Source organism: Megascapheus bottae, chromosome 2 (genome assembly GCF_031878675.1).
Source record: "Megascapheus bottae isolate mThoBot1 chromosome 2, mThoBot2.hap1, whole genome shotgun sequence".
Lineage (NCBI taxonomy): Eukaryota > Metazoa > Chordata > Mammalia > Rodentia > Geomyidae > Megascapheus > Megascapheus bottae.
The window spans coordinates 59,142,629-59,168,237 of NC_143510.1; the positions used below are offsets into that span (position 1 = coordinate 59,142,629).

The 25,609-nt window shown below is 37.7% G+C and overlaps 1 protein-coding gene and 1 pseudogene across 1 annotated transcript; both read right to left on the bottom strand.

The window, feature by feature from the left end:
* Positions 1-432: 432 nt before the first annotated feature.
* Tmbim4 (transmembrane BAX inhibitor motif containing 4) lies at positions 433-24,555 on the bottom strand. Its single transcript, XM_090328023.1, has 7 exons — positions 24,372-24,555; positions 17,134-17,242; positions 15,852-15,957; positions 14,206-14,239; positions 12,293-12,410; positions 1,621-1,666; positions 433-649 (listed from the first exon to the last, which is right to left on the bottom strand). The coding sequence occupies exons 1-7, from the start codon at positions 24,466-24,468 to the stop codon at positions 443-445; spliced, it is 717 nt and encodes a 238-aa protein (XP_090184149.1). The 5' UTR covers positions 24,469-24,555; the 3' UTR covers positions 433-442.
* On the bottom strand, positions 6,832-7,516 carry LOC150067172 (Golgi apparatus membrane protein TVP23 homolog B pseudogene; annotated as a pseudogene).
* Positions 24,556-25,609: the final 1,054 nt, after the last annotated feature.

Below are 25,609 nucleotides of genomic sequence, written 5' to 3' on the forward strand. Positions count from 1 at the left end.
GGTGGAAGAAGGAATAAATTTGAGGTCAACTGGGCCATCAGTTAAAAAAAGAATTTTTTTTTTTTTTTTTGCCAGTCCTGGGCTTGAGCTCAGGGCCTGAGCACTGTCCTTGGACTTACTCAAGGCCAGAGCTCTACCACTCGAGCCTCAGCACCACTTCTGGCTTTTTTCTTTGTTTGTGGTACCAAGGAATCGAACCCAGGTCTTTGTGCATGCTAGGCAAGCACTCTACCACTAAGACCAAACTCCCAGCCCTAGAATTTTTATAGCTCTTACAAGTTTCTAAGAGAAAACTTTACAAATGTAATATCATAAAGAGTAGTCAGTGGTTAAGGCCCACAAAATACAGAATGATACCAATAAAGACCATGAAAAATTTTAACAATATTTAATTATATTTTAACTTCATTACATAATGATAGTCTCTGTATATTGCTCTCCATTACTTCTTATTAACTGCTTCCAAAAACCGTAGAAGGTGCAGGAACAGATTGATAACATCCAAGTAGAGGCTGATGGCAGCTAATACATACTCTTCAGGTGACAGTTTATGCATCAATGAGTGTGTATCATAGATGATGAAACCGCAAAAAAGAAGGGCTCCCACTGCAGAGAGGATCAGCTCCACTGTCGCACTATAAAAAAATATCTATAGGCAAATGATTACATATGTAAATGGGCGCTTGAGACCACCATTAATTAATAATCACTTCCACTGCTGATCAAACAATACTGAGTAGATACCAACTAAATTATCCACTTGATTTTAAATATTCTAATTATAAATTACTTTAAAATATATTTGTCAAAATTAAACTGCCCATTTAGAAGCTGACAAATCCGGGGTGATTTTGTTTGTGTGCCTTGTGCCAGTTCTTGGGCTTAATCTATGGCCCATAAACTCTCAGGCCTTCTACTTATGACTGATGCTCTATCACTTGAGGAACATCTCCACTTCCAGCTTTTAACTGGTGAACTGGTAGATAAGACTTACAGGTAGTTGTGATTTTATGGCTAGATTCCCAGATTTCAGTCATTAATATAGGCGTGAGCCACTAGAGCCCAATCCCACAAGCACTTTTTCCCATGTAATAAAACTTATTCGTTCATTCATCTTTCTTTCAATAAGTAGTCATAATCAAATCAAGACCTTGATTTTTTTTTTTTTAGAAATTACTGTAAGCCAGGCAAGGTGGCTCACACCTATAATCCTAGCTACTCAGGAGGCTGAGATATGAGATTGTGGTTCAAAACCAGCCTGGGCAAAGTCCAGGAGACTTTATTTCCAATTAATCGCCAAAAAAAAACAGAAGTGCCACTGTGGCCCAAGGGGTAGTATGGTAGCTTTGAGCCAAATAGCTCAGGGGCATCGCCCAGGCCAACAGGTAAGGTGGAAACCTTGAGCTGAAGAGCTCAGGGATAGTGCCCAAGCCCAGAGTTCAAATCCCATGACCAGCAAAAAAAAAAAAAAGAAAAAGAAATTACTTTATAATCTTTCCATATACAAATGTTTCAGATAATCATCATAAGTATCCTCTGAGAGTAACTTCAACTCTTTGTAGTTATTTACATTGACATGGCCAGAATTATATTTCAAATTAACCATACTAAACAATTTACCTTCAAGAATACTGACAAGCATAAGATCCATAAAACAGCAAACAGCCTGCAAAAATAGAAATTACAATTATTTACAAGATTATTCCTTGCCAAATAGTTTATAATTCTCATTTTTAAATAAATAATTTCAACTCAGATGTTTGCCAAAGAATAATTCAAGTATAAGAATCTATAACACAGGATGACCTTGTCCAAAAAGAAATGTACTCATTTCCTGACTTATGTAACTGTAACCCCTCTGTATATCACCTCTATAATAACAAAAAAATTTAAAGAATAAACAAAAACAAGAATCATTAACAATACCCATTTTGTTTTTCTTTTAAAGAAATGGAACTAATTGCCATTCAACTTTTTTAATCAGTAGAGAGTATTATTTTTAAATAAACTTTCAACTAGAGCACAAAGAAAATACTAAGTAAAAAAATCATTACAAAATGTTGAAATCCTGAGACCTGTGAAAATAATATGAAGCCAGGTCTGGTGGCCCATGTCTACAACCCTAAATGTTCATGAGGTTGAGACTTCAGGATCTCTATTTTAGGCCAAAAGGTAGAGCACCAGCCATTAGCAAAATAGTTAAACAAGAGCCCAAGGTCCTGAGTTCAAGCCCTAGTATCAGAATCAAACACACACACACACACACACACACACACACCAAAATGAACAAAAAATTCATGCAAATATCTAGAACTTTGATGAAATTTCACTTTTAAACCAAAGTACAAGAGCAAGTTATTCAGTAAACATGTACGTCTCTAGAAAACCACAATGTACTTTCTAATTTTAATCTTATGTATTAAGAATTTTATCCAACAAATCTACCACTACTCTTGATTTTTTTGTTACCATTCAGTTACTAAATAAAGTCTAATTATATGACAAAGTACATCTAAGAGCTCCATTTTTTTTGTATTAAATATGGGACTTAGCAGCTGCTTCAGGCCACAAGAAATTATGAAAGCTAAATTTATCCTCCCTTCTTAAAATAAAACCAAGAAAAATATATAAAGAAAACAGCTTTCAGATGGTGGACAAGACAGCAAAAAATAGTGATTCCAGACACAAAGGAAATAAAGATCTGCCCAGCTGGAGAGTTTCCAGACTATACTATAGGACAGGAACCCACATAGAGACTGACGTCTCCTTGAGTTATTAAATAAGACAAAAAAATCAGAGGTCAGAGAGGATAAGGTGGCTAGAATTTGCATGGCAGTATATCAGACAGAAGGGGTTATACAAAGAGAAAGAGCTCTGGTGATATGTACAGGCTCCCTAAAATCTTTAGTTCAGCTGTGATCAGTGCATGCATGTTAAGATATGATCAAAGCTGGGGAAACCACAGAAATGGAGGGACAAAGGGTGAACAAATGCAGCGGCCAGACTCAACAGTTACTATGATGAAATAACTATACAACCTCTAGTTCAGGATGGGAGGAAAAACTGGGAGAAAGTGAGGGGAAGGGTCACATTGTCCAAAATGTACTAATACCTGACTTAAGTAACTATAACTCATAAGTTATATCTGTACATCACTTTTATAATAACAATAAAAAAATAAAGTAAAAGCTAGTGGCTGGAAGCATAGCCTAGTGGTAGGATGCTCACCTAGCATGCATGAAGCCCTGGGTTCGATTCCTTGGTACCACATACACAGATAAAAGCCATAAGTGGTGTTGTGGCTCAAGTGGTAGAGGGCTAGCCTGGAGAAAGCCCACGGACAGTGCCCAGGCTCTGAGTTCAAGCCCCAGAACTGGCAAAAATAAAAAACAAATAAATAAATAAATGCAAGCAAGCTAGAGAAAGATCTATAATATGGAGGTAGGTAATTCTCAGAATTCACTTGGACTCCAGCCAGTGCAGAAAGATCTCCAAAAAAACACTGAGGGGTGAAGACTTCTCACAAGGGTACTAAATCAGCAATGGGACAAGTTAGCTCTAAGCTAAATAGCTCTTTGTGGACTCATCAAATAAAGCTTTAAAGGGTTCAAAGAAATTCTAAAGAATTTAAACATGTCTTAGAAAAATAAAGCCAAAACTTTTAACATCACACACACACGTGCACGCACACTCAAACCTTAAAAATTAACAGTGGTCAGTATCCAACTAAAACCTATTAAAAAAATACAAAATAATGAAGGAACCATGACCACAAGGAGTAAAACCAACGAACAGAGACATCCAAAAGTGACACAATGATAGAATTAGTAGAGAAAGACATTAAAAATATATTCTCCATATTTGAAGAGATAAAGATAAGTATAATCATCATGAAGTTAAAAAGAATATATATTTAGTTCGGGATCATTCAAATTGGACTGAGCTCTGTAGGTGAAAGCTACAACATAAGAAGTAAAAAAATAAAATTAAATTAAAAAGGCCAGGAGCATGGCCTAGTGGTAGACCAAATGCCAAGCATACATAAAACCCTGGGTTCAATTCCTCAGTATCACATATATATAGAAAAAGCTGGAAGTGGTGCTGTGGCTCAAGTGGCAGAACGCTAGCCTTGAGAAAGCCCAAGGACAGTGCTCAGGCCCTGAATATATGCCCCAGGACTGGCCAAAAAAAAAAAAAAAAAAAAAAAAACCCTTCCAATAATGATCCAAAACTTACATATAGAGGAAATAGACTGATACATACTGAGTTAGAAGACCCATACTACATTAATAAAACTAGAGGGCAGAAAATTACTAAGCACACAAAAGCCTTGGACAACACTATCAACCAGCAGCACATCAACCTGTCCTGCCTGAAATTAATCAAATTCTTCAACAGCAAAATGTACCATCTCTCTTTGGTACACAAAGTACATTTACCAAGATATAAAACTAATTTCAATATATACTAAAGAAGTGGTATCATTCAAAACATGTTCTCTAAAAATAACAGAAATAACTAAAATACCAGCTATAAAGTTGGGCACTGGTGGCTCACACCTATAATCCTAGCTACTCAGGAGGCTGAGATCTGAGGATTGCGGTTCAAAGTCAACCGGGCAGATAAATCTAAGAAACTTACCTCAAATTAACTACCAAAACAGTAGGAATGGAGACATGACTCAAGTGATGGAGCATATGCTTTAAGGGAAAAAGCCAAGCAAGAGAACAAGATTGAATTCAAATTCTAGTACTAGTACACATAATACCAGATCTATGTATTATAAATGTATATAATGTATATATACAGGTTTATATATAAATATAAGCCTGCTTAATAATATTTCTGCCCCTTAAATGTTTCAGATACACGAAGTTTCTGAAGATATACCTAGTATACATAAACTAGAAAGTGACATTCCACCTCACAATATAGATCCTTTGGTACTAAGAGAATTAAGAGAGACTCCAGTGGAAAAGGTGGTATTAAAAATTATGAAGTGCCAGGCACTGATGGCTCACACCTGTAACCTTAGCTACTCAGGAGGCTAAGATCTGAGGATCAAGATCAAGATTTGAAGCTGGCCTGAGCTACAAAGTCTGTAAGACTCTTACCTGTAGTTACACACACATACCCACACACCCACACACACACACACACACACACACACACACAGATACACGCTGGAAGTGGAGAAGAAACTCAAGTGGTAGAACACTATCCTTGAGCTATTGGTAGAGCCTTGAGCTAGGGATAGCACCTGGACCCTGAATTCAAGGTTAGTACCAGCATGCGTGTGTGTATACACACACACACACAACACACATGAAAAACATCAAGAGATTTTATCCTGTTTGCATGCTAAAATGTTAGCCTGGTATAGTTTCACAGACATTAGGCCAAGACATGAAATTCCCAGGTTTGTGATAAGGAATATTTTATTTCAGCAATAAAAATAGAGAGTCAGCATTTTCATACCAGAAAACCCAGTTCACAGAGGGTAAGGCTAAGAGGGCTAGATGACACCTACACACACAGTGAGTTATGATAAATAAGAACCTTCAGTGCAGGAAGCAATATCTTTCTATTTTATTTATTTATTTTTCTCTGGAAACAGTGGAGTTTTATACAAATATAAAGTTTTACCTTCCAACCTACAACTCTAATAAAGATACTCAATTAAACAAATGTCTCTAGAAGTATTTTAACAATACAAAAATATAATCATAACATAATCTGTTAAGTTGAATGACTCCAATAAAGTTTACAGTACCTACAACAAGTTATAGATGCCTATAATAATTTGCAGATTGGTTTAGTTACACATATTGCTTTAAGAAATACCATTAATACAAATGTATGATTTATAATATCCCCATTATACAAAAGAAAAGAATATTATTAAAATGTCTTTTAGGTATTTATTATCCCAAGCATTTAAGTGACACTTCTTTTTGTGACATCAAAATACTACCTTTTGGTGGTAAAAGAGAGAGTTCATTTGCCCAAGGACCACTGAAGGGCCTCCAGGCAGCTCATAGTAAAATCTGACTATCCTACAAAATAAAGGGTACAGCAGCAATCTCTGGTCATCCCTAAACGTAGACATGAGGATTCCATTTCTGTTAATCGGACTTTTCCTAAATTACTTTTTACAAAAGTGAAGTAAAAACACACTTTTAGCTGAATGTGATGGTGTGGTAGGATGCAGGAGGATCATGAGTTTGAGTCCAGCTTGGGTTTTACAGTAGACCTTTTCTCAAAAACAAAACAAAAATCTTAAAAAAATAAATTAACACTACTGGCTCCATTTCATTTTTACTTGTTTGCATGTCTCGGATAAGAAATTCTATCATTAAGTATATATAGAAAATTAACAACTATTTTTAACTCACAAGTGCTTATTCTTAGTATGAAATCAAAATTATTCATGAGAATAATCTATAAGAATAGTATGTAAACAAGAGATTTGAGATAGACTAAGAACATTCTCCTATGTTCTACACATCAAAATGCAAATATCTGTTAGATATGTAAATTTGATAAAACTATTACAAGATAATGCATATGTATATATACTGACAAAGTTTCTAATGATACTGTACCTCCTAACCCAAGTTAGTAGAAAGAAAATAGAAGCATAAGGGCTGGGAGTTTGGCCTACGGGTAGAGTGTTTGCCTAGCATGCATGAAGACCCAGGTTCAATTCCTTGGTACTACATATACAGAAAATAGCCGGAAATGGTGCTGAGGCTCAAGTGGTAGAGGAAGTCCAAGGACAGTGCTCAGGCCCTGAGCTCAAGCCTAGAACAGTCAAAAAAAAAGAAAGAAAGTAGAGGCTTAATATGAAAAGAATCTTTTTCTTTTAAATAAAGTTCTCAAGGAGAAATACAAACCTATCACTCTTCTTTGCAATATGGGTTGAGCTCTAAACCATTCAGAGTCTACAATCTCTTCATTTCTTCCTCAATATAAGAGATCACATAAGCTTTTTCTCTATTCAGGAAGTCTGATCAATATTTTATCTTAAAAACTGCTTTCCAAGGTACGATGTAGCCATGCTAGTTAAGTTCTTTCTGCTACCCACTTTACACCTGATATAGCCATACAGGTTGGCACCTTGTAGCACCACACCCATAATAACCACAGCCAACCACTTGACTCTGAAGGAGAAGAGAGCACTAAAGGCAAATATAACCCACAGTACTGGACAGGCAATAAGTCCTAGCCAAAAGATTCTTGATTCAGCTTCTGAAACAGTTTTACTATCTTGAGGAGTTGCCTCTCTGGACTCAAACACCCAGTGGCTCTTTCCATCCTCATCAATATGATTCCACCAGTGGAGGCCAACCATTAGTCTACCTGTAACATTCTTCACAGCCCAAAAGTCACATGACAACAACAAGATAATTGTCACCATACAGGCAATAAAGCTGCTGCTGAGGAATTCATAGAGAAGATAGACTACAATTGCACTGACTCGAAAGAACAAATGGAAAAAGGATGCCACTGGATGTCTGACTTTAGATTTTTTTGGTCTATTAGCTGTCTCCTCTTCTGCATCAAACAGTGAAACATCTTCCGTGTTATCATTACTATCCTGTGACAACACGGCGGCCCCGCGCCAGCCCCCATCTTTCTATTTTATTATTATTATTTTTTTTATTGTCAGGATAATGTATAGAGGAGTTAGAGTTACATTCATCAGGTAGTAGGTGCATTATTTCTTGCACATTGATACCCCTTCTCATGTTTTTGTCCCTGTTTTCCCCCTCCCAATCATCTTATTATCTCCCCAGAAATATCTTTCTTATAATAATGAGTTAGTGTATTTCCTCATTGCTTCCAAGGCTGTTTATTATAAAAAAAAAACACAACCTTGAAAAGATAATCTAAAAAACAAGTCACAAGACACTGAGAAAACATTCAGCAACAGAAGATAAGATATTGGGGGGGAACTATTCCCAAAAGATGTGAAGATGGCTCCCGAAGGTTTTGATAAGACATTAGGATATAGCCACCAAAGATGTCTATTATTTTGACTATGGCTGCATGTTAAAGGTGCTACACTTGAACAGTGTTAGATACTACAAACAATAATGAGAACGCACGTCTTTACTACTGTCAAGTTAGAATCTGTCATGTTTATCCATGGGGACTAAGGTATATACATAATACATGGTAAGTTAGGTTCACAGATTCTTCTTGGTGAGCCTCTGGTAACTTGAGTCTAACAGTTTTCAGTTAATGTCAACATTCTCTATCAACACAGTATTAGTCAAGTAAAGATTTGACGGGCATGTCCCACAAATATGCTTCCTGAACTGTTACTTCACTAGTAGGATATCTCATTAAATATTTGAATAACAAAGAGCAAACTTTTGGAGAACATAGATAAGATTAAATATTAAATATCACATATTAAGATTAAACATAAGATTAAAGTACATACTGCCATTTTGAAACAGATTTTACCCTCTTTTCTCAACAAGAAGCATGGATTAAGGAATAACCTGCCTATAAACGGTGATATGCTGGGAGAAGAAACATAAGCCCTGATCTATAACACCTCCAATCTTCTTACTCAGATTTTGTGTTCCATTTTGACAGTCAGTATCCATGACTATTTTGGCTTTGTGATTAGTGCCATTAAATTTCATTTAAAATAATAAAATAAGGGGCTGGGAGTTTGGCCTAATGGTAGAGTGCTTGCCTAGCATGCACGAAGACCCGGGTTCGATTCCTCAGTACCACATACATAGAAAAAAGCCGGAAATAGTGCTGAGGCTCAAGTGATAGTGTTCCAGCCTTGAGAAAGTCCAAGGACAGTGCTCAGGCCCTGAGCTCAAGCCCAGGACTGGCAAAAAAATAAATAAATAAAATTAAAAAAAAATAAAATACTATTCTTAACTATCTGAATCTACAGAATTCTAACATAAAAATCAGTAGTAGTAGTATTTTTCTGAAGAGTTATTATGTGGCAATATCCCATGACCGATGGTAGTAAAAGCAACTGAATGGAGAATTGACTATATCCACAGAGCAGTCATAAAGTGTTGAAGGATTTAAATGTGCCATGATCAAGTGGGCATTCAAAATGTATCACCGGTGTGATACAATACTTTGTGGAAAACAGACCAAAAAAATGATAAGATAGAAAAGCTTGTTATAGATCAAGAGTCATCTAGTGGTAGAGTGCTTGCCTACCATGCATGAAGACCCAGATTCAATTCCTCGGTACCACATACATAGAAAAAGCCAGAAGTTGTACTGTGGCTCAAGTAGTAGAGCGCTAGCCTTGAGAAAGCCCAAGGACAGCGCTCAGGCCCTCAGTTCAAGCCCCAAGACTGGCAAAAGAAAAAGAAAATGAAAAGCTTATTATAGCAATAAAGTTAAGATCATTTTAAAAGGGCTCTAATTCAGTTTTATAGCAAGCAAAGCTATTCAGGGCAATTATCCTCACTACCCTCCCCTACACAAAAACACCCCAAAACTAAAATAATGCATTAAAAGGGCAAAAGAGAATGAGAGAGGGAAAAAAAAGGATCAACAGGAAAGGCTTCTTAAAAGTACCAAATAATTATAATACAGACACAAATTATGAAGCTGAAAATCTAACTAAACCTTACTATGAGGGCAACTGCATCTCAGCCCAACCCTACTGAGAGACCACAATGCACAAAGCTAGAGCATGTGCGGAAAAACACCCTTTAAAAATTGCTTCCACATGCAGGCGCAGTGGCTCACACCTGTAACCCTAGCTACTTTGGAGGCTGCGATCTGAGGATCATAGTTCAAAGCCAGCCCTGGCACTAAAGACCATGAAGCAGGCTCTTAACTCTATTATCCACTAGAAAACCAGAAGTGGTGCTGTGGGCTCAAGGGGTAGAGCAGTACCCTTGAGCTAAAGAGCTCAGGGACAATGCCCAAGCCTGGAGTTCAGCCCCACGGCAGTCAAAAAAAAAAAAATTGCTAGCATACCTACCTGATGAGTGCAACTGTAACCTCTCTATACATCATCCCAACAACTGAAAAAAACTGCTACCACAAGGGGCCAAGAGTGGGCCTAGTGGTAAAGCGGTTGCCTAGCATGCATGAAGCCCTGGGTTCAATTCCTCAGTAACACATACACAGAAAAAGCCAGAAATGGTGTTGTAGCTCAAGTGGTAGAGTTCTAGCCTTGAGAAAGCCCAAGGACAGCGCTCAGGTCCTGAGTTCAAGCTCCAGGATTAGAATAAAAGAAAAAGAAAATTGTTAGCACAAGTCACGTTTGGACTCAAGTAAAGTTCGCATCATCTGGATGGCTGGAGTCCCATCTTGAGCTGTGGGTCTGGTTTTAGAAGAACCTAGTAGAATAGTTTTCTCCACTGCTAGGCAGCACTAAACCCTAGCACATTCATTCTAGATTTCAAGGAAAATTTACCTTTTGTTTTTTCTTTTTTGCAGCCTTGTACTTGCTAGGCAAGCAATTAACTACTTGAGACATGCCTCTAGCCATTTTTGCCGTGGCTATTTTTTAAGACAGGGTCTTCCTTTGTGCCTGGACTAGCCTGGACCATCTTCCTATTCACACTTCCCACCATGCCTGGAATGGGAGGGTCAAGTTCAAAATTTGGAACTTTTTACTTCAGTTGAGAGTCTCCCAATCTCAGCTCCCTGAATCTCTTAAGATGATAGGCGGGAGCCACTGTGCCTTAGCCAACCAGTATATTTTGGGGTACAATTATATAGCAAAAAGTAATCAAATATACAGGAAACAAAGTATCATGAGAATTACCAGAAACTATAAACGTCAATGAAAAGACTTAAATATGGGAGTGGGGGGAGGGAAATGGGGACCAAGACGGGAGAAAGGGTATCAATGTTTGTGAAGTAATGCACCCTATATCTGGTGAATAATGTAATCCTTCTATTAATTACAATAAAAATATATGGGGGGAAAGACTTAAATATCCGGTCTAAATATCTGTGTAATCATTGCAACTTACATCAATAATTATGAAGTGTGGCCTAGTGGAAGAATACTTGCCTAGCAGTAGAATGCTTGCCTAGCATGCACAAAACACAGAAAAGCTCAAGGATAGTGCCAGGCCCTGAGTTCATGTCCCAGGACCAGCAAAAAAAAAATAATCATCATGATAATAATAATTATGAAGTGACTAAAATAAAGGAGGTTAGAATTCTAGACAGGAATTTGGGAGATATTGGGAATGGATATAAGACAGGGAAGAGTTGAGGACTGGGATGGGAAGAGAAAGCAGGGAAACTTTCATCATATACACCACACAATACACATGAAACATCTCTCCCAAAATAGGAAAAAAAGAAAGATTGACGCATGGCTCAGTTGACATAGTGCTAGCAAATGGGTGAAGGTGTCAGGTATGGCGTTCCAGTTCCAGTCTCAGACCAAAAATGAAGAAAGAAAGGAGGAAGGAGAAGAGGAGGAGGAGAAAGAAACCAAGGAAAGAGGTGAAGGAAGGAGAAGAAGAGGAAGGATGAGTGGAAGAGGAAGAAGGAAGAGAAGGAAGAGGAGGAGAGGAAGGAGGAAGAAAAGAAGAATAAGACCACTTCCACCTAAAGTAAACTCTGTTCTAGAGGGAGGAAAAAAAAAGAAACCTTAGCAGCTTGCCAGTTTGCACAACTGTATTTTTCCCAAAGAGATTCCTGGTTATATGAACTACATGGAAACAAAAAGAAGGAAAGAATGTTTCACAAGAGTTGACTTTTGTAAATATTTAGTGTTGTAACAGGAATAAGAACAGGAGAAAATGGTTGAATAACCATGTGCCAACAGTAGTCTGCATTGTAATAGATGAGGGCAACACAAAACCATTAGCTGAATGTAAGAAGGATCTTCTATTTGTATATTTGTTTGAAAAAGAAAATAGGTTATTCTAGATGAATCAAAACAGTTTTAAAGTCCTTACAGATGTTTCCAGTATCTGGGCTAAGGATACTACTGCCTTTGCCACAAAGATGCAGATGGCCATTGTAATGATAAGATAAATGAACAAAATGATTTTGGTGAAGTAACACTGTTCATAGGCAAACAAACCCAGCCTCTCTAGAAAGCTAATTTGGTCAGGGGAGGGAGGAGAGATTCATTTCCCTTCCATTACAGAACTCCTTGTGTGTTCTGGACAAGAAGGGCCTGGCTCTAGTACTTTAAGAGATGATCTCCTATTGACCTCCATTTTAAGACATTCAAGGCATAGAGTATAGTATTTCATTCTTAAAACCACCTGTAATATTAAAGATATCTATTATACCCAAGAGTATATTAACTTACCCCGCTCCAAATTTGCTGAAATCTCTCTTAGATTGTAGAGTATATACAGTCAAAGCAAGAAATACTGCAGTAGTCAGTATAAAAGTTTGTAGAACAATATATACATCATAAAAAGTAACTGTAAAATAAAAACATTGATTTAAAATATACATAAACATACTTGATATAGAACAGCCTTTTCAGTCATAATAGAAATGTTTTATTTTTTGTCTATACAGCTCACCAATAAAACAATTAAGCTTCTTTACCTACCTTTGAATATATAGGTACGGCAAAACCAGACTTAAAATGTGATAAGTAGGCTATGAAAGAATCATTCACACAAAGTGTTATCTTCATCAGTTAAACAAAGTGACTAGAGATGCCACCCACGTAATAAGAGTTACAGTGTGTTTAAGGAGATGGTAGAGTGAGTCTCACTCAGCTGCAGTTTTTCAGCACCTCTGGTGATTATCCACTGTGGTTACATAAATATCTGGCTAGCAAGGAGTTCTTGGAAGGCAATTCTAGCAATTTTCACCCGGTTCACCCACCCAATTCAAGTCAATTGAGCAGGAAAATATTGAGGCTCTCTGGTTTGGCCCACCATTTCACACACCTTGCAGAGGACAGAAATGAACTACTAATCATATTATATCTACATCTGTATTATATTAGAGCACATGACTAGAGTTTATTGATATGTATCAAGTTCTCCCAAATTCCCGCCTACAATTTTAGAATGATATCCAGACTGATTTTACCTACTATATGACAATTGCTTACTGTTTTAATAGAATGCTAAATTATAACCTCCTTAGAGAAGGTTAAGTGCTTTGAACCTAAAACCACTTCAGTAATTTAAAATTCTTCAAGTGTTAAATATTCACAATATTTCTATTCCTAATTTACTGGATTTGTAATAGTAGAAAGGTAAATATATACACAAAAAGGTCAATTTTGCTTCTTGTCAATAAATTCAGTTCATTTATATCAATGAGGAAAATAAAGTTCTCATATTATCCTGTCTGTATTTTTTACTTCCACTACAAACAGGCCCGTGTTATACTCCTTACACAGGATGGGACTGGAGGGGAAGAGATGGACATTAATAGTAAACAACATTAATAGATAACATTCCTTGCTATGCTAAGAAACTTAGTTGAGTATTTTTTAGTAGTTATTTGTATTCTGATTCTTCAAAAGGAAAAAGAGTGGTGAGTCACCAAGAATACATGATTCAAGAAAACTGCCACAGTAAGTTAAAAATGATAATGAAAAATAGGAAGTGATACATGAATTAACGCTCAGGATTTACATCTGCTGTTATTGAGAGCAAGGGTTAATGATGACCTTTTTAGTACCCAAGGTTAACTGAAGACAACCAGAACTGTTAATGCTAACTTACTGAAATTTTTTACTCAAGCATTACATCAGGTACATCAAGGAATTATAACAAATACTTGGCCTTGAAACATTTGTTTACTGTGAAGTACAGAAATGGAAATTACCGCTGTTGTTTGGATTTGATGATGTACAAAGATGCAGCAATCAAGCACAGTTCAACAGGGGCAGTTCTTAGGGAGCTCAGTCATGTGATGAAAGCACACAGCTTAAAACACATGTTCTCAATTTCTCCAAGGTCTCTTTAAGTTAGGGAAAAGATTAGCTCTGGTTGTCTTATTTTTATAAATGGGAAACCACAAATGAAATACTGTTGTGGATTCTTTTTGTTTTCTTTAAACTTTTCCCCATAGTTCAGCTGAGCAGAACTATGTAAAGTATAAATATTTGACTTTTACTTATCTTTCAGGCAATCTTTATTGTATGCCACATTTTTGAAATACAACATTCTGTGAGTTAAACTTTAACCCTGAATACCTTTGTTACCAACATTCAAGTTAGGACAAAACAGAAACACAACTATGACTTACCAACAATGGCCACAGTCAGAGCTTCTAATAGTGTCTAAGAAAAAGAAGCTGAAATTAATGCACATAAAATGCATACTGTCTTGTATACATGTTCTAATTTCTACTAGTTTAATATGATCATAATAGGTTCCTTTAGCCCAAGGAACCCTGTAGAGCACAAAACAAGACAGTTAAGTCAAACATAACAAAAATAAAACCTGTCTCTAGGAAGAATATTTAAGTTCTGACTGTAATCTCATCAACTCTTTAAGCTCTAATCAGACTTTTTTGATATCTTTATTGGGAAAAATATATAGTAGAATTAATATAGAAAATTCTATTTTTCTCTCTTTGCATAAGATATTACAAATTATCCATATATTTATTTTGAAAATCCTCAGTATCTCACACAAACAATACTTAACACTATCTCCTGATGTTCATTCCCTCTTTCTCTCCTTGCACCAGAGTTTTTACTTGGAAATCTGGCTCCTCAGACTAAACATTACCTTTTCAGTTTCCCTTGAAGTTAGTTATGGCCACAACACTGTGTTCTAACAAGGCTAATGTAAGTAGAAAAATGTTTAGCTTCTACTGGGTTGTGCTCTAAAAGCTCAGAGCTTGCTATCTATTATTCTTTTCTTTCTTTCCCTCTCCCTTTTCTTGTTGTGTAGTTCACTGGATACCATGTGTGGATATGATAATGAGGTATTCTACTACAGCATGCAAACTTTAGGAATGCCAGAGCCACAGCATTAACTGGGTCCTTGCTAACATCTCTAGTCCCTCAGAATTTTATATGAAAAGACATAAATTATCTTTTTTGAGGGGGGAGGAGGTCAGTCGTGGAGCTTGAATTCTGGGCCTGGGCACTGTCTCTGAGCTCTTCAGCTCAAGGATACTGTCACAGCTCTGTTTCTAATTTTCTAGTGCTTAACTGAAGATAAGAGTCCCTCGGTCTTTAGTGCCCGGGCTGGCTTTGAACCGCAATCCTTGGATCCTCCTGTGTAGCTAGGATTACAGGCATGAGCCACTGTGCCCAGCAAAGACATAAATTATCTTAAGACACTGTCATTTTGTCATTGCTTAAACCATGTAATAAGTAAATGAATCCATATTTGAATAAAATAAAAGGAGATCTAAAACTTTGTACTATATCCTTTATTTACCTTAATTACCTTTCCCTTAGTTCATCTGCCCCATCTGATAGTCTACATCACACACGCAAACCGAAGTGTCAGCATAACTATACTTGTAGACATATTCCCTGTTCTCCTTTCTACCTGGCCTCAACAAAGCATCAGCCAGGGCAAAAATGGATTGAGAAACTGGTTTTCTCACCATTCTAGTGTGTATTCTTCCTGCTGGCCAATGTTGGTTTATATCTTCTCTCTATAGAGAAACAACTCTTTCTGAAGGCAGGCAACAGGTGGATTTGAAGATAAAGTCTATATCACCCCATTTGTATGCATATGTGTGTATACTTCCTTTCTCTCTCTTTGTTACATAGCTACTAAGGATGAAGAATTGGAATCTGAACCAAGGACTGGCAACCTGGACATTGGCTAACTATTCTTCTGCATTGTTCTATTTGTATATACATTCAGTTAAATAACAACTTTGAAAACTCAGGCTAACAAAGAAATTGGCATTGTCAGAGTACTCACAAATCCAAATAGCAGGTAGAGGTTAAGGGGATGCTTATGTCTGTTTAAAGTCAATGCAAAAATCAAACCCAAAGATCCGAGAGCAAACACCAGAATTAAGGCAGGACTGAAAAACATAATATTAAAAACATTTCAAGTTCTAAAAGAACATGAGTAGTGTTGTCTAGTTTAATTAAATCTATTTTATGTGTTCATAAAACTAGTTTAAAAAATGTGGAATGATCTACACCAAACTATCAAAAATCATTTTCATTCCTATCTGGAAACATTGAGGCGGCGTGAGTAGAACAAACGAAAGAATCCACAGGAGTGGGAGAAGACTTCCTCTCTTCTTTCATGACCTATCATATTTGAGTAATGCTTATAATTACCATATTACTTTTATAATTAAAATATAATAAAGAAGATAAATTAAATTTTCTTTGTGCCAGTCCTGGGGCCTGGGCATTGTCCCTTAGCTTCTTCACTCAAGGCTGATACTCTACAACACTTTACCACTTAAGCCTCAGACCACTTCTGGCTTTTGGTGGTTAACTGGAGGTAAGAGTCTCATGGACGTTTATCCCAGGCTGGACTTGAACCATATCCTTAGCTCTCAGCTCTCAGCCTCCTGAGTATCAAGGGTTAAAGAAGTAAGCTACCAGCACCTGTCTTTTAATAAACACATTTTACACAAACCTGCTCTTTCGGGGTACTTATCACATGGCCATATTTAAATTATTTTACCCAAATGTCACACTAATAGTTTAAGACTCTCATTTGGTAGAGGAGAGGGGAGACAGTAATTCTTTATTTCTAAGAAAATATTCCTTATTTATCTTTCCTTTAATATAAATAATATTTACATATAGCAATTTATAATATAGCAATAATTTCATAGGAGGTAAAAATATTTAATAATGGATGGTCTCCAAGTGGAATGAAATTTTTCAATGAATTCCTCATGACAAAGCTGAAGACACATTTATATTAATCTTTTAGAGCACGCTTTAGGTTTCATAGACAGAAGAGTCTGATAAAAATTAAAATTAATAAAAATTTAAAAGTAAGACTTAACTGAATACAGTAAAAATTCTTTTTTTATTGTAGGAGATGAAGGTTTAATCTTAAGAAACCAGAAAAAGGTAAAATACCATTTTACAAAACATATGTATATGAGTTAAATGATGGATTTTTTAACACTTTAATCTCAAGTTAATTAAAAAAAGAAAGGTTTGCTTATATAAGTACTTTTTAGATAAGATGAAGTGTCCACAATGATTCAGTCTTCTTGTCACCTTACCTCCCATGGACAAATGTCCGTATAGATTCTAAGGATAAGAACACTGCAGACATCACTGTTGTTAAGAGAACTTGCAGAGACAGGATGCTGTAGACCTTTCGGAGAAAGGCTAAAAGAGAAAAATATTACACGTGACTGTTTTCTTCAGTTATATCACAGAACTGTTAGAACACATTTCTTCTTAGAAAAACTTTACTTTCCTGGGGTAGAGTGAATGAAAGAATGATATTGTCCAAAAAGAAAGACACTCTTGGGCTGGGAGTTTGGCCTAGTGGTTAAAGTGCTTGCCTAGCATGCATGAAGACCCGGGTTCGATTCCTCGGTACCACATACATAGAAAAAAGCCGGAAGTGGGTGCTGAGGCTCAAGTGGCAGAGCTCTAGCCTTGAGAAAGTCCAAGGACAATGCTCAGGCCCTGAGCTCAAGCCCAGGACTGGCAAAAAAAAAAAAAAAAAAAAAAAAGAAAGAAATGTACTCTTTACCTGACTTATAAAACTGTAGCCCCTCAGTACATTACCTTTATAATAAATTATTTTTAAAAATTTAAGATTTTTACATGCACTCTTTCATAAATCTTAATATAAGGAACATAATCTTAAAACACTGAAGAATTACAAGAGATAGCCAATCTTCTAAAATACATGAGCTTAAAATAAGTTAATAGGCTCAATAATAAAGGTTTTCATCAAAATACAAAGAAAGTGTCCTATCTATGAACAACATACAGAAAAGCAAAAGATTAAAAGTATACCATTTTTGCAAAAATAATTCTACCTTGGATATGAAAATTAGAAGCAAAATATATAGTTAGATCAGTCAGGGTGGCTCATGCTCACAGTTCAACATTCTTGGAAGGCTGTAATAGAAGCCCTGTCAAAGAGTGAGACCTTATCTCAAAGAACAGACTGAGTATGGCAGTGCATGCTGGCAAACCCATCTATGAGGGAGACATAGGTAAGAGAATCACAGGCCAAGGAATGGCCCAGGAAAAAGTACAAAACCCTATCTGAAAAATAAAAAGGGGTAGTGGTGTGGCTGAAACGGTACAGTGCTTGCTTAGCAACCACAAGGCCCTGAGTTCAAACCCCAGTACCTATATTTATCTATAAATAGGTAGTTATAACTTTTTTTAAAATCCTAATTTTTACAGCACCAAAATGAAACATCCTCAAAAAGCAGTTAAGATAAACACATACCTTACCCCATTAATTTTATTTCTTATTTATAATAACTCTACCTCTAGTTTCTATACAACAAGAATTCTTGCTTTAAGAATATTTTATGAGGGCCGGGAGTTTGGCCCAGTGCTAGAGTGCTTGCCTAACATGCATGAAGATCCAGATTCCATTCCTCAGTACCACATTCATAGAAAAAGCCAGAAGTGGTACTAAGGCTCAAGTGGTAGAGCTCTGGCCTTGAGAAAGCCCAAGGACAGTGCTCAGGCCCTGAGTTCAAGCCTCAAGATTGCCCCCCCCCCCCGCCAAAAAAAATTTATTAGCTAGGAGCTGGTGGCTCATACCTGTAATCCTAACTATTTAGGAGGCTGAGATCTGAGTTTAAAGCCAGCCTGGGCAAAAAAAAAAGAAAAAAAAAACATCCCTGAGAGACTTTTATCTCCAAAAAACTATTCAAAAACCAGAGTTTGGCCCTATGGCTCAAATAGTAGAGTGCTAGACTTGAGCATGAAGAGGCTCAGGAACAGCACACAGGCCCCCAAGTTCAAGCCCTACAACTGCCAAAAAACCAAAAACAAACAACATTCATAACTGACATCCATAAACCCATACCAAAGCGTAATGATTTTAAGACACTTCTGTTACTCAGTTTCTCGCAATATAATAAAGTACCAAATATTCAAGGTAAAAAGAGAAAGGCAGGGCCAGAAGCATAGCCTAGTGGTAGAGTGCTTGCCTAGCATGCACAAAGCCCTGGGTTCGATTCATTGGTACCACACACGCAGAAAAAGCCAGAAGTGGGGCTCTGGCTCAAGTGGTATAATGCTAGCCTTGAGAAAGCCCAAGGACAGTATGCAGGCCCTTAGTTCAAGCCCCATGATAGGCAGAGAGAGAGAAAGACAGAGAGACAGAGAGACAGAAAGACAGAGAGAGAGACAGAGAGACAGACAGAGACAGAGAGAGACAGAGACAGAGAGAGAGAGAGAGAAAGAGAGAGAGACACACAGAGAGAGAGAAGAAGGAGGGGGGGAGCGAAAGACTGAGAACGCAAGGTAGCCAGAGAGGCCTACTACTTGTTCCTTCTTCCCCCCATTAGACTATAAAGACTGAACACCTTGGAGTTTTTTAACTCTCATTTCCTGCATAGAAAATAGGAAATGTTGTCTTTTTCTTTTTCTCCCTACTGTAGCCCTGTTAATACTAAAATAAATCCTTGATAAAATAAAAACCAAAAAGTTAGCCAGGCACGGTGGCTCACACCTGTAATCCTAGCAACTCAGGAAGCTAAGTTCTGAATATCGCAGTTCAAAGCCAGCCTGGGCACTAAAGTCTGTGAGACTCTTATCTCCAATTAACCAGCAGAAAACTGGAAGTGGCACTATGGCTCAAGGGTAGAGTGGTAGTCTTGAGCTGAATTGCTCAGGGACAGCACCCAGGCCCAGAGTTCAAGTCCCATGACCAACCAAAAACAAAAGAAGTTTCCTAACAATAGGAAGCAAATCCTATTCATTTCCACATGGCACCAGCCTCATATTAAGTAAATTTACACTGAATTAGTAAAGGGAAGATTTGACAACTCAACAAAGAAATAGAAATAACAGACATAACTTTTTAGAACATGTTCATGCAGGCAATATAAATCATGTTGAATGACTTAAAAGTCACTGAGAGCTAGAAGAAATACATTAAAGATACTTCTCATAATGCATTTACAGGTGTCTTTTAAAACAAAAGTAAAAAACAGAAGAAAGATGAACAAATGCAATCACACTATTCAGTATACATTATGTGGAAAATGTCCTATATAACTTGTGGGCAGGGATGGAAAACAAGGGTAAAGCATAAAAAGGGGTGAATTATCCAACAAATATATTCATATCTTAATGATAATAAAATTATAAATACATATATATATATATATATATATATATATATATTTGGGGTGGTGGCTTGGACATGGTCCCTGAGCTCTTCAGCTCAAGGCTAGTGCTCTATCACTTGAGCCACAGTGCCACTTTAAAATTATATTTCTTCAAAGCTATGGACATGGTAATGGAAATACAAACATAACTATATAGACATAAAAATCTATGACTCTATAATGTTTTATTTCATAAATTGATATGTTTCTATGACATACAAACCCTTAGCCTAATTTTGATTAAGTTCTAAATACTAAGTCCCAAAGATTGTAATTAGAGATTCCCCCCTTGAACAATAGTTTGTTAAACTTGTCATTAAGAAAATATGATGTAAACATAAGCCATATAATGAATGAATGCTGTTCTTAAGGTACTATGTTATCTCTCATCTCTTTTGCTGTCCCTTGGTTATCTCATATTGTTACACTATCTCACTTTGTCACCTGATATATCGGATATATTTGTATTTGGTTATTTGAAATTGGATAGGGAACGGGGAAAAACAAGATGAGGGGTGGGGGTGGGGGGAGGGAAATGGGGACCAAGACATGTGAAAGGGTATCAATGTATGGGAATTAATGCACCATCTATCTGGCAAATATCATGTAACCCTTCTATTAATTACAATAAAAAATATATGAAAAAAATTATATTTCTTTAAAAAAGTAAAAAATACGGCACACCTGTAATCCCAGCACCCATGAAGGTGAAGCAGGACAACAAAAGCTCCAGGCCCACCTTGTCCAACCATTGGGGAAAGTAATTTGAAGATTCCTCAGAAACCTAACAGAACTGTCCTATGATTCAGGCAATACCACTGTTAGGCATTTATCCAACGATTACATATCAGGATACAGTAAAGCTACTTGAACAAACCTGTGTTTACAAAGCAGCTTACCCAAGATGTTCTTCAGCAGATGAATGGATAAACTTGTAGCGTATACTAACAAAAGAACATTCCTCAATATTGAAATGAGCTATCAAGCCATGAAAAGATATTGAGGAAATCTTAAATGCATATTACAGCAGGAAATGAAACATACCAATCTGGAAAAAAAATACTGTGTGATGCCAACTATATGGTATTGTGGAAAAGGCGAAAGAAAAGAAAGGTAACATTGATCATAAACTTTGTTAAATGAAAATCCCTTTGGCCAACTACTTAAACATGCTTTTTAAAACATAAATAAATAAATAAGTTAAGATCATAAAAAAAAGGAAAAAGAAAAGGCCATACTATAGAGACAATAAAAAGGATCAGCATTTGCCAAGATTTAGCCAGGAAGGGATCAATGGACACAGCACAGCTACTCAGTGCAATACAATAACACTAGTCAAATGCCAGTACACGTTTATTAGAACCCATAAAACATACAATACCAAGGGTGAGCCTAATGTAAACTATGGACTTTGGGTCATAATAACCTGACAATCTCAATTCACTGACCATAATAAATGTGCCCCTCTGGAACAGGACATACATAAAGAAACTGTGTAGGAGATAAGGATTATATAACAAGTATTCTCAACTTTCTCAATTTTTCCAGGACCCTAAAATGGCTTTTAAGAATAAAACTCATTTTTAAAGTTAGGAAAAGGACTTGAACAACCTTTTTCTTTCTCTCTCTCTCTCTCTCTCTCTCTCTCTCTCTCTCTCTCTCTCTCTCTCTCTCTTCTTTTTTGTGGGTCATGGGGCTTGAACTCACCTGGGCACTGTCCTTGAGCTCTTTAGCTCAAGGCTACCACCCTACCTCTGGGCCTGGACGCTGTCCCTGAGCCCTACCCTTGAGCCAAGCCCCACTTCCCATTTTCCAGAAGTTAATTGGAGATAAGAGTCTCAAGTCCTTTTGTTCCTGGGCAGGCTTTGAACCTTGATCCTCATATCTCAGCCTCCTGAGTAGCTAGGATTACAGGTGTGAGCCACTGCGCTCTGCTTGAACAACACTTTACCGAACAAAATATACAAATATCTTTTAAATGTTCAACATCACTAATACTTAGGGAAATACAAATTAAAACAAAAAGGATGTACTACTTCATCATTTGGATGATACTATCATAGAGAAAGAGAGAGAGAGACAGAGAGAAGGGGGAGGGAGGGAGAGAGGGAGGGAGGGAGGGAGGGAGAGAGAAACATTGGCAAGGATGACCCTCTGTATGCTGTTGATGAGAATGTAAATGGTACAACTACTAAGAAAAACAGAATGGCAAATCCTTAAAGGGCTGAAATGAGTTACCACACAAGATCCAACAACTTCAATTTTGAGTACACACATAAAAGAAATAAAGCTGGGTGCAGTGGCTCACGCCTGTAATCCTAGCTACTCAGGAGGCTGAGATCTGAGGATCATGGTTTAAAGTCAGAACAGGAACTAAAGTCTGTGAGACTCTTATCTCCAATTAATCACCATAAAACCAGAAGTGGCACTGTGGCTCAAGGGGTAAGACAGTAGCCTTGAGCTGAAGAACTCAGGGACAATGCCCAGGCCCAGAGTTCAAGTCTCATGACAAAGAAGGAAAGAAAGAAAGAGAGATAGATCTTAAATAGATATGTAAACACCTGTAGAAATGTTCAAGGTTAGATGAACAGATGAACAAAATTTGTTATATACTTCTAATGTAATATCAGCCTTAAAAAGGAAGGAAATTAGCCATGTGTCAGTGAATCGTGCCTTTAATCCTAGCAACTCAAGAGGCTGAGATTTGAGGATTGAGGTTCAATGCCAGTCCAAGTAGGAAAATCTACTCCTATCTCCAATAAATTACCTCTCCCCCCCACACACACCCCAAAAAGCTGGAAGCAGAGCTGTGGCTCAAGTTGTAGAGTGTTAGCTTTGAGCAAAAGAAGCTCAGGAATAGTGCCCAAGCCCCAAGTTCCACACCCAGACAGGACTGGCAAAAAAGAAAAGAAAAAATCAGAGGAAAGAAGGAAAAAGAAGGGAAAGGAAAAGAGAGATTCTGACACATAGTAGTACAAGCAGACTTACTTAGAAAGAGACATTATGCTAACTGAAATAAGCCAGTTACAAAAATAATATTGGAAGGTTCCCTCTGCGCTCCAGGCACCAAGATTCTTAATACATCAGAACTATCCTCATAATTCCTTTTCCTTTTTCGGGAACCAGTTAATTCCAGCTGCTCAGGCAGGCTGTAAATCTGGGTCAACTTCTGTAACCAAAATGCTGAACCAAGGGCAGACAGTGAATTCTGTTTACCTGACACTGAGCATTTTAATATACAAAATCCTTTCTGCCTAATGAGAACTGTAAAACAATTTTAAACTACCAGGACATGTTTGCTTAAATGATTTGGGATGCAACTATCTCCTCAATAATACCCCAACCTCTGTTGAACTGTAAGTAGTATTTCAGCGAAGAAGGAGAGAAAGAAGGAGAAGAAGAAGGAGAAGATGGAGGAGGAGGAGGAGGAGGAGGAGGAGGAGGAGGAGGAGGAGGAGGAGGAGGAGGAGAAGCAGCAGAAGCAGAAGCAGAAGCAGAAGCAGCAGCAGCAGCAAGACAGGTAAGTAAGGTTGCTGCCCTAACAGAAATTAAAGTCCAGCGCAGAAGAGGCAATGAAATTAAAATTTATAACACGTTTCCACCTTACAATGAGCACATCAAGGAAACAACTGTAACTGGGACAAATGTCCCAATGTACACTTATCACACAGTAAACTTATTTGCATAAAAAAAATTTTTTTTTAAAGGAACCTTTTCCTTTCCCTTAAAAATGTGAGCTCAGGCTGGGCGCCGGTGGCTTTCTAGGAGACTCTTCTTACCTCCAAAATGAACTAACCAAAAACGCTGCAAGTGAAGCTGTGGCTCAAGTGGTACAACACCACCAGCCTTCAGAAAGAAAAAAAAAAAAGTCAGAGATCCCCTCCTTGAACGCTTGTTTGGTAAACCTGCCATTTGAAATATGGGGTAAAAATCACCGTTAATGAATTCTTTAATAACAAAAAGTCAAAACCCAGGACTAGCGCAAACACGTACAAAGAGATCCTCTCAAGAAAGAAAGAAACACATTTCAACCCAGCTGCTGGGCCGCAGGCCCCGGGGCGCCCAGGCCTCGGGGGCCGCCGACGCGGCAGGGCGGCCCGGGCGTCCGGGCGTCCGGAGCCCCGGCTTCCCCGGCCACCTACCCATACGGATGTGCACGCTGGCCGACGCCACGCAGCTGCCATAGTTGAAGTCATCCTCGATGGACGAGCAGGGATAGCGGGGGTCAGGGTCGGCCATGTCTCCTGCAGAAACCCCCACCCCGCCACGGATCGGCACCGAACTGACCACAACGGCTTCGGCCCTCACTTCCGGGATGGAGCCATCCCAGACCGAATGAGTCGAGCTGTCAGGCGTGAGGCGAGCCTCGAACGAATCGATTGCCGCACCTTAAAAACTTCCTGGGAGACCCCGGCGAGCCAGAGCCGCTCCCCTAGTGAGGATGAGTAGGTGACAGACACAATTTCCACCCCAACGGAGGGGAGGTTTTCCTCAAGACCTGCATCTCCGCTAGAAGGGAGACAGATAGCCATCTCATCATCCACCTCTTTATTCACAACCACACCACTACTTCAATAAAGAATGAGCAAGGGGAGACGTGATTATACGGTGCACAGATCGAGAAGCAACCTAAAAAATAGTGGTCACTGTTGTGCCACTCTCCTACAGCGCTTATGCGGATGAAATGCGCGCGAGCAAGGTCATGATTCCCTGTGGGAGTTAAATACGCCTTTGTTTTTACACTCAAAACCGGAATGGCAAAGTATAAAACTTAGGGACAAAGTTTGTGCTAGTAAGTTTTAGACTTATATATACTGTATGTATACAAACGTATATATACATTATATAAATATATTATATATAAATTATAATATATCCTGGCTCAAGTGGTGGAACCTTCCAAGTAAAATCTGGATATACATGCCAGAATTTTTTTCCCATATATTTTTATTGTAATTAATAGAAGAGTTATATTACATTTGCCAGATAGAAGGTGCATTACTTCACATACATTGATACCAATTCACATGTCTTGGTACCCATTTCCCTCCCCCCCATCCCCACCCCTTATCTTGTTTTCCCCCTTCCCTATCCAATTTCAAATAACCAAATACAAATATATCCAATATATCAGATAACAAAGTGAGATACTGTAACAATGTTAGATAACCAAGAGACAGCAAAAGAGATGAGAGATAACATAGTACATTAAGAACAACAATCACTCATTATATGGCTTTTCTTTCTATATCCTAGAGGTCCTTTCATTTAGCGTCATACTGTATGGCCTTATGTATCTAGGTTTTGCTCTATTGCAAATCTCTACTAGGAGAGCCCAAGGTATCTACTGATTATGATAAATGAGGGAAACCATTGAGCC

Bases quoted from the DNA above. Each gene is read 5' to 3' on its own strand.
- Tmbim4 (XM_090328023.1), bottom strand. From the start codon at position 24,468: ATGGCCGACCCTGACCCCCGCTATCCCTGCTCGTCCATCGAGGATGAC. The intron at 12,411-14,205 runs GTAAGTCATAGT...TTTATTTTACAG, and splicing joins TCTGACTGTGGCCATTGTTG to TTACTTTTTATGATGTATAT. The intron at 650-1,620 runs GTAAATTGTTTA...ATTTGCCTATAG, and splicing joins GCTTGTCAGTATTCTTGAAG to ATATTTTTTTATAGTGCGAC.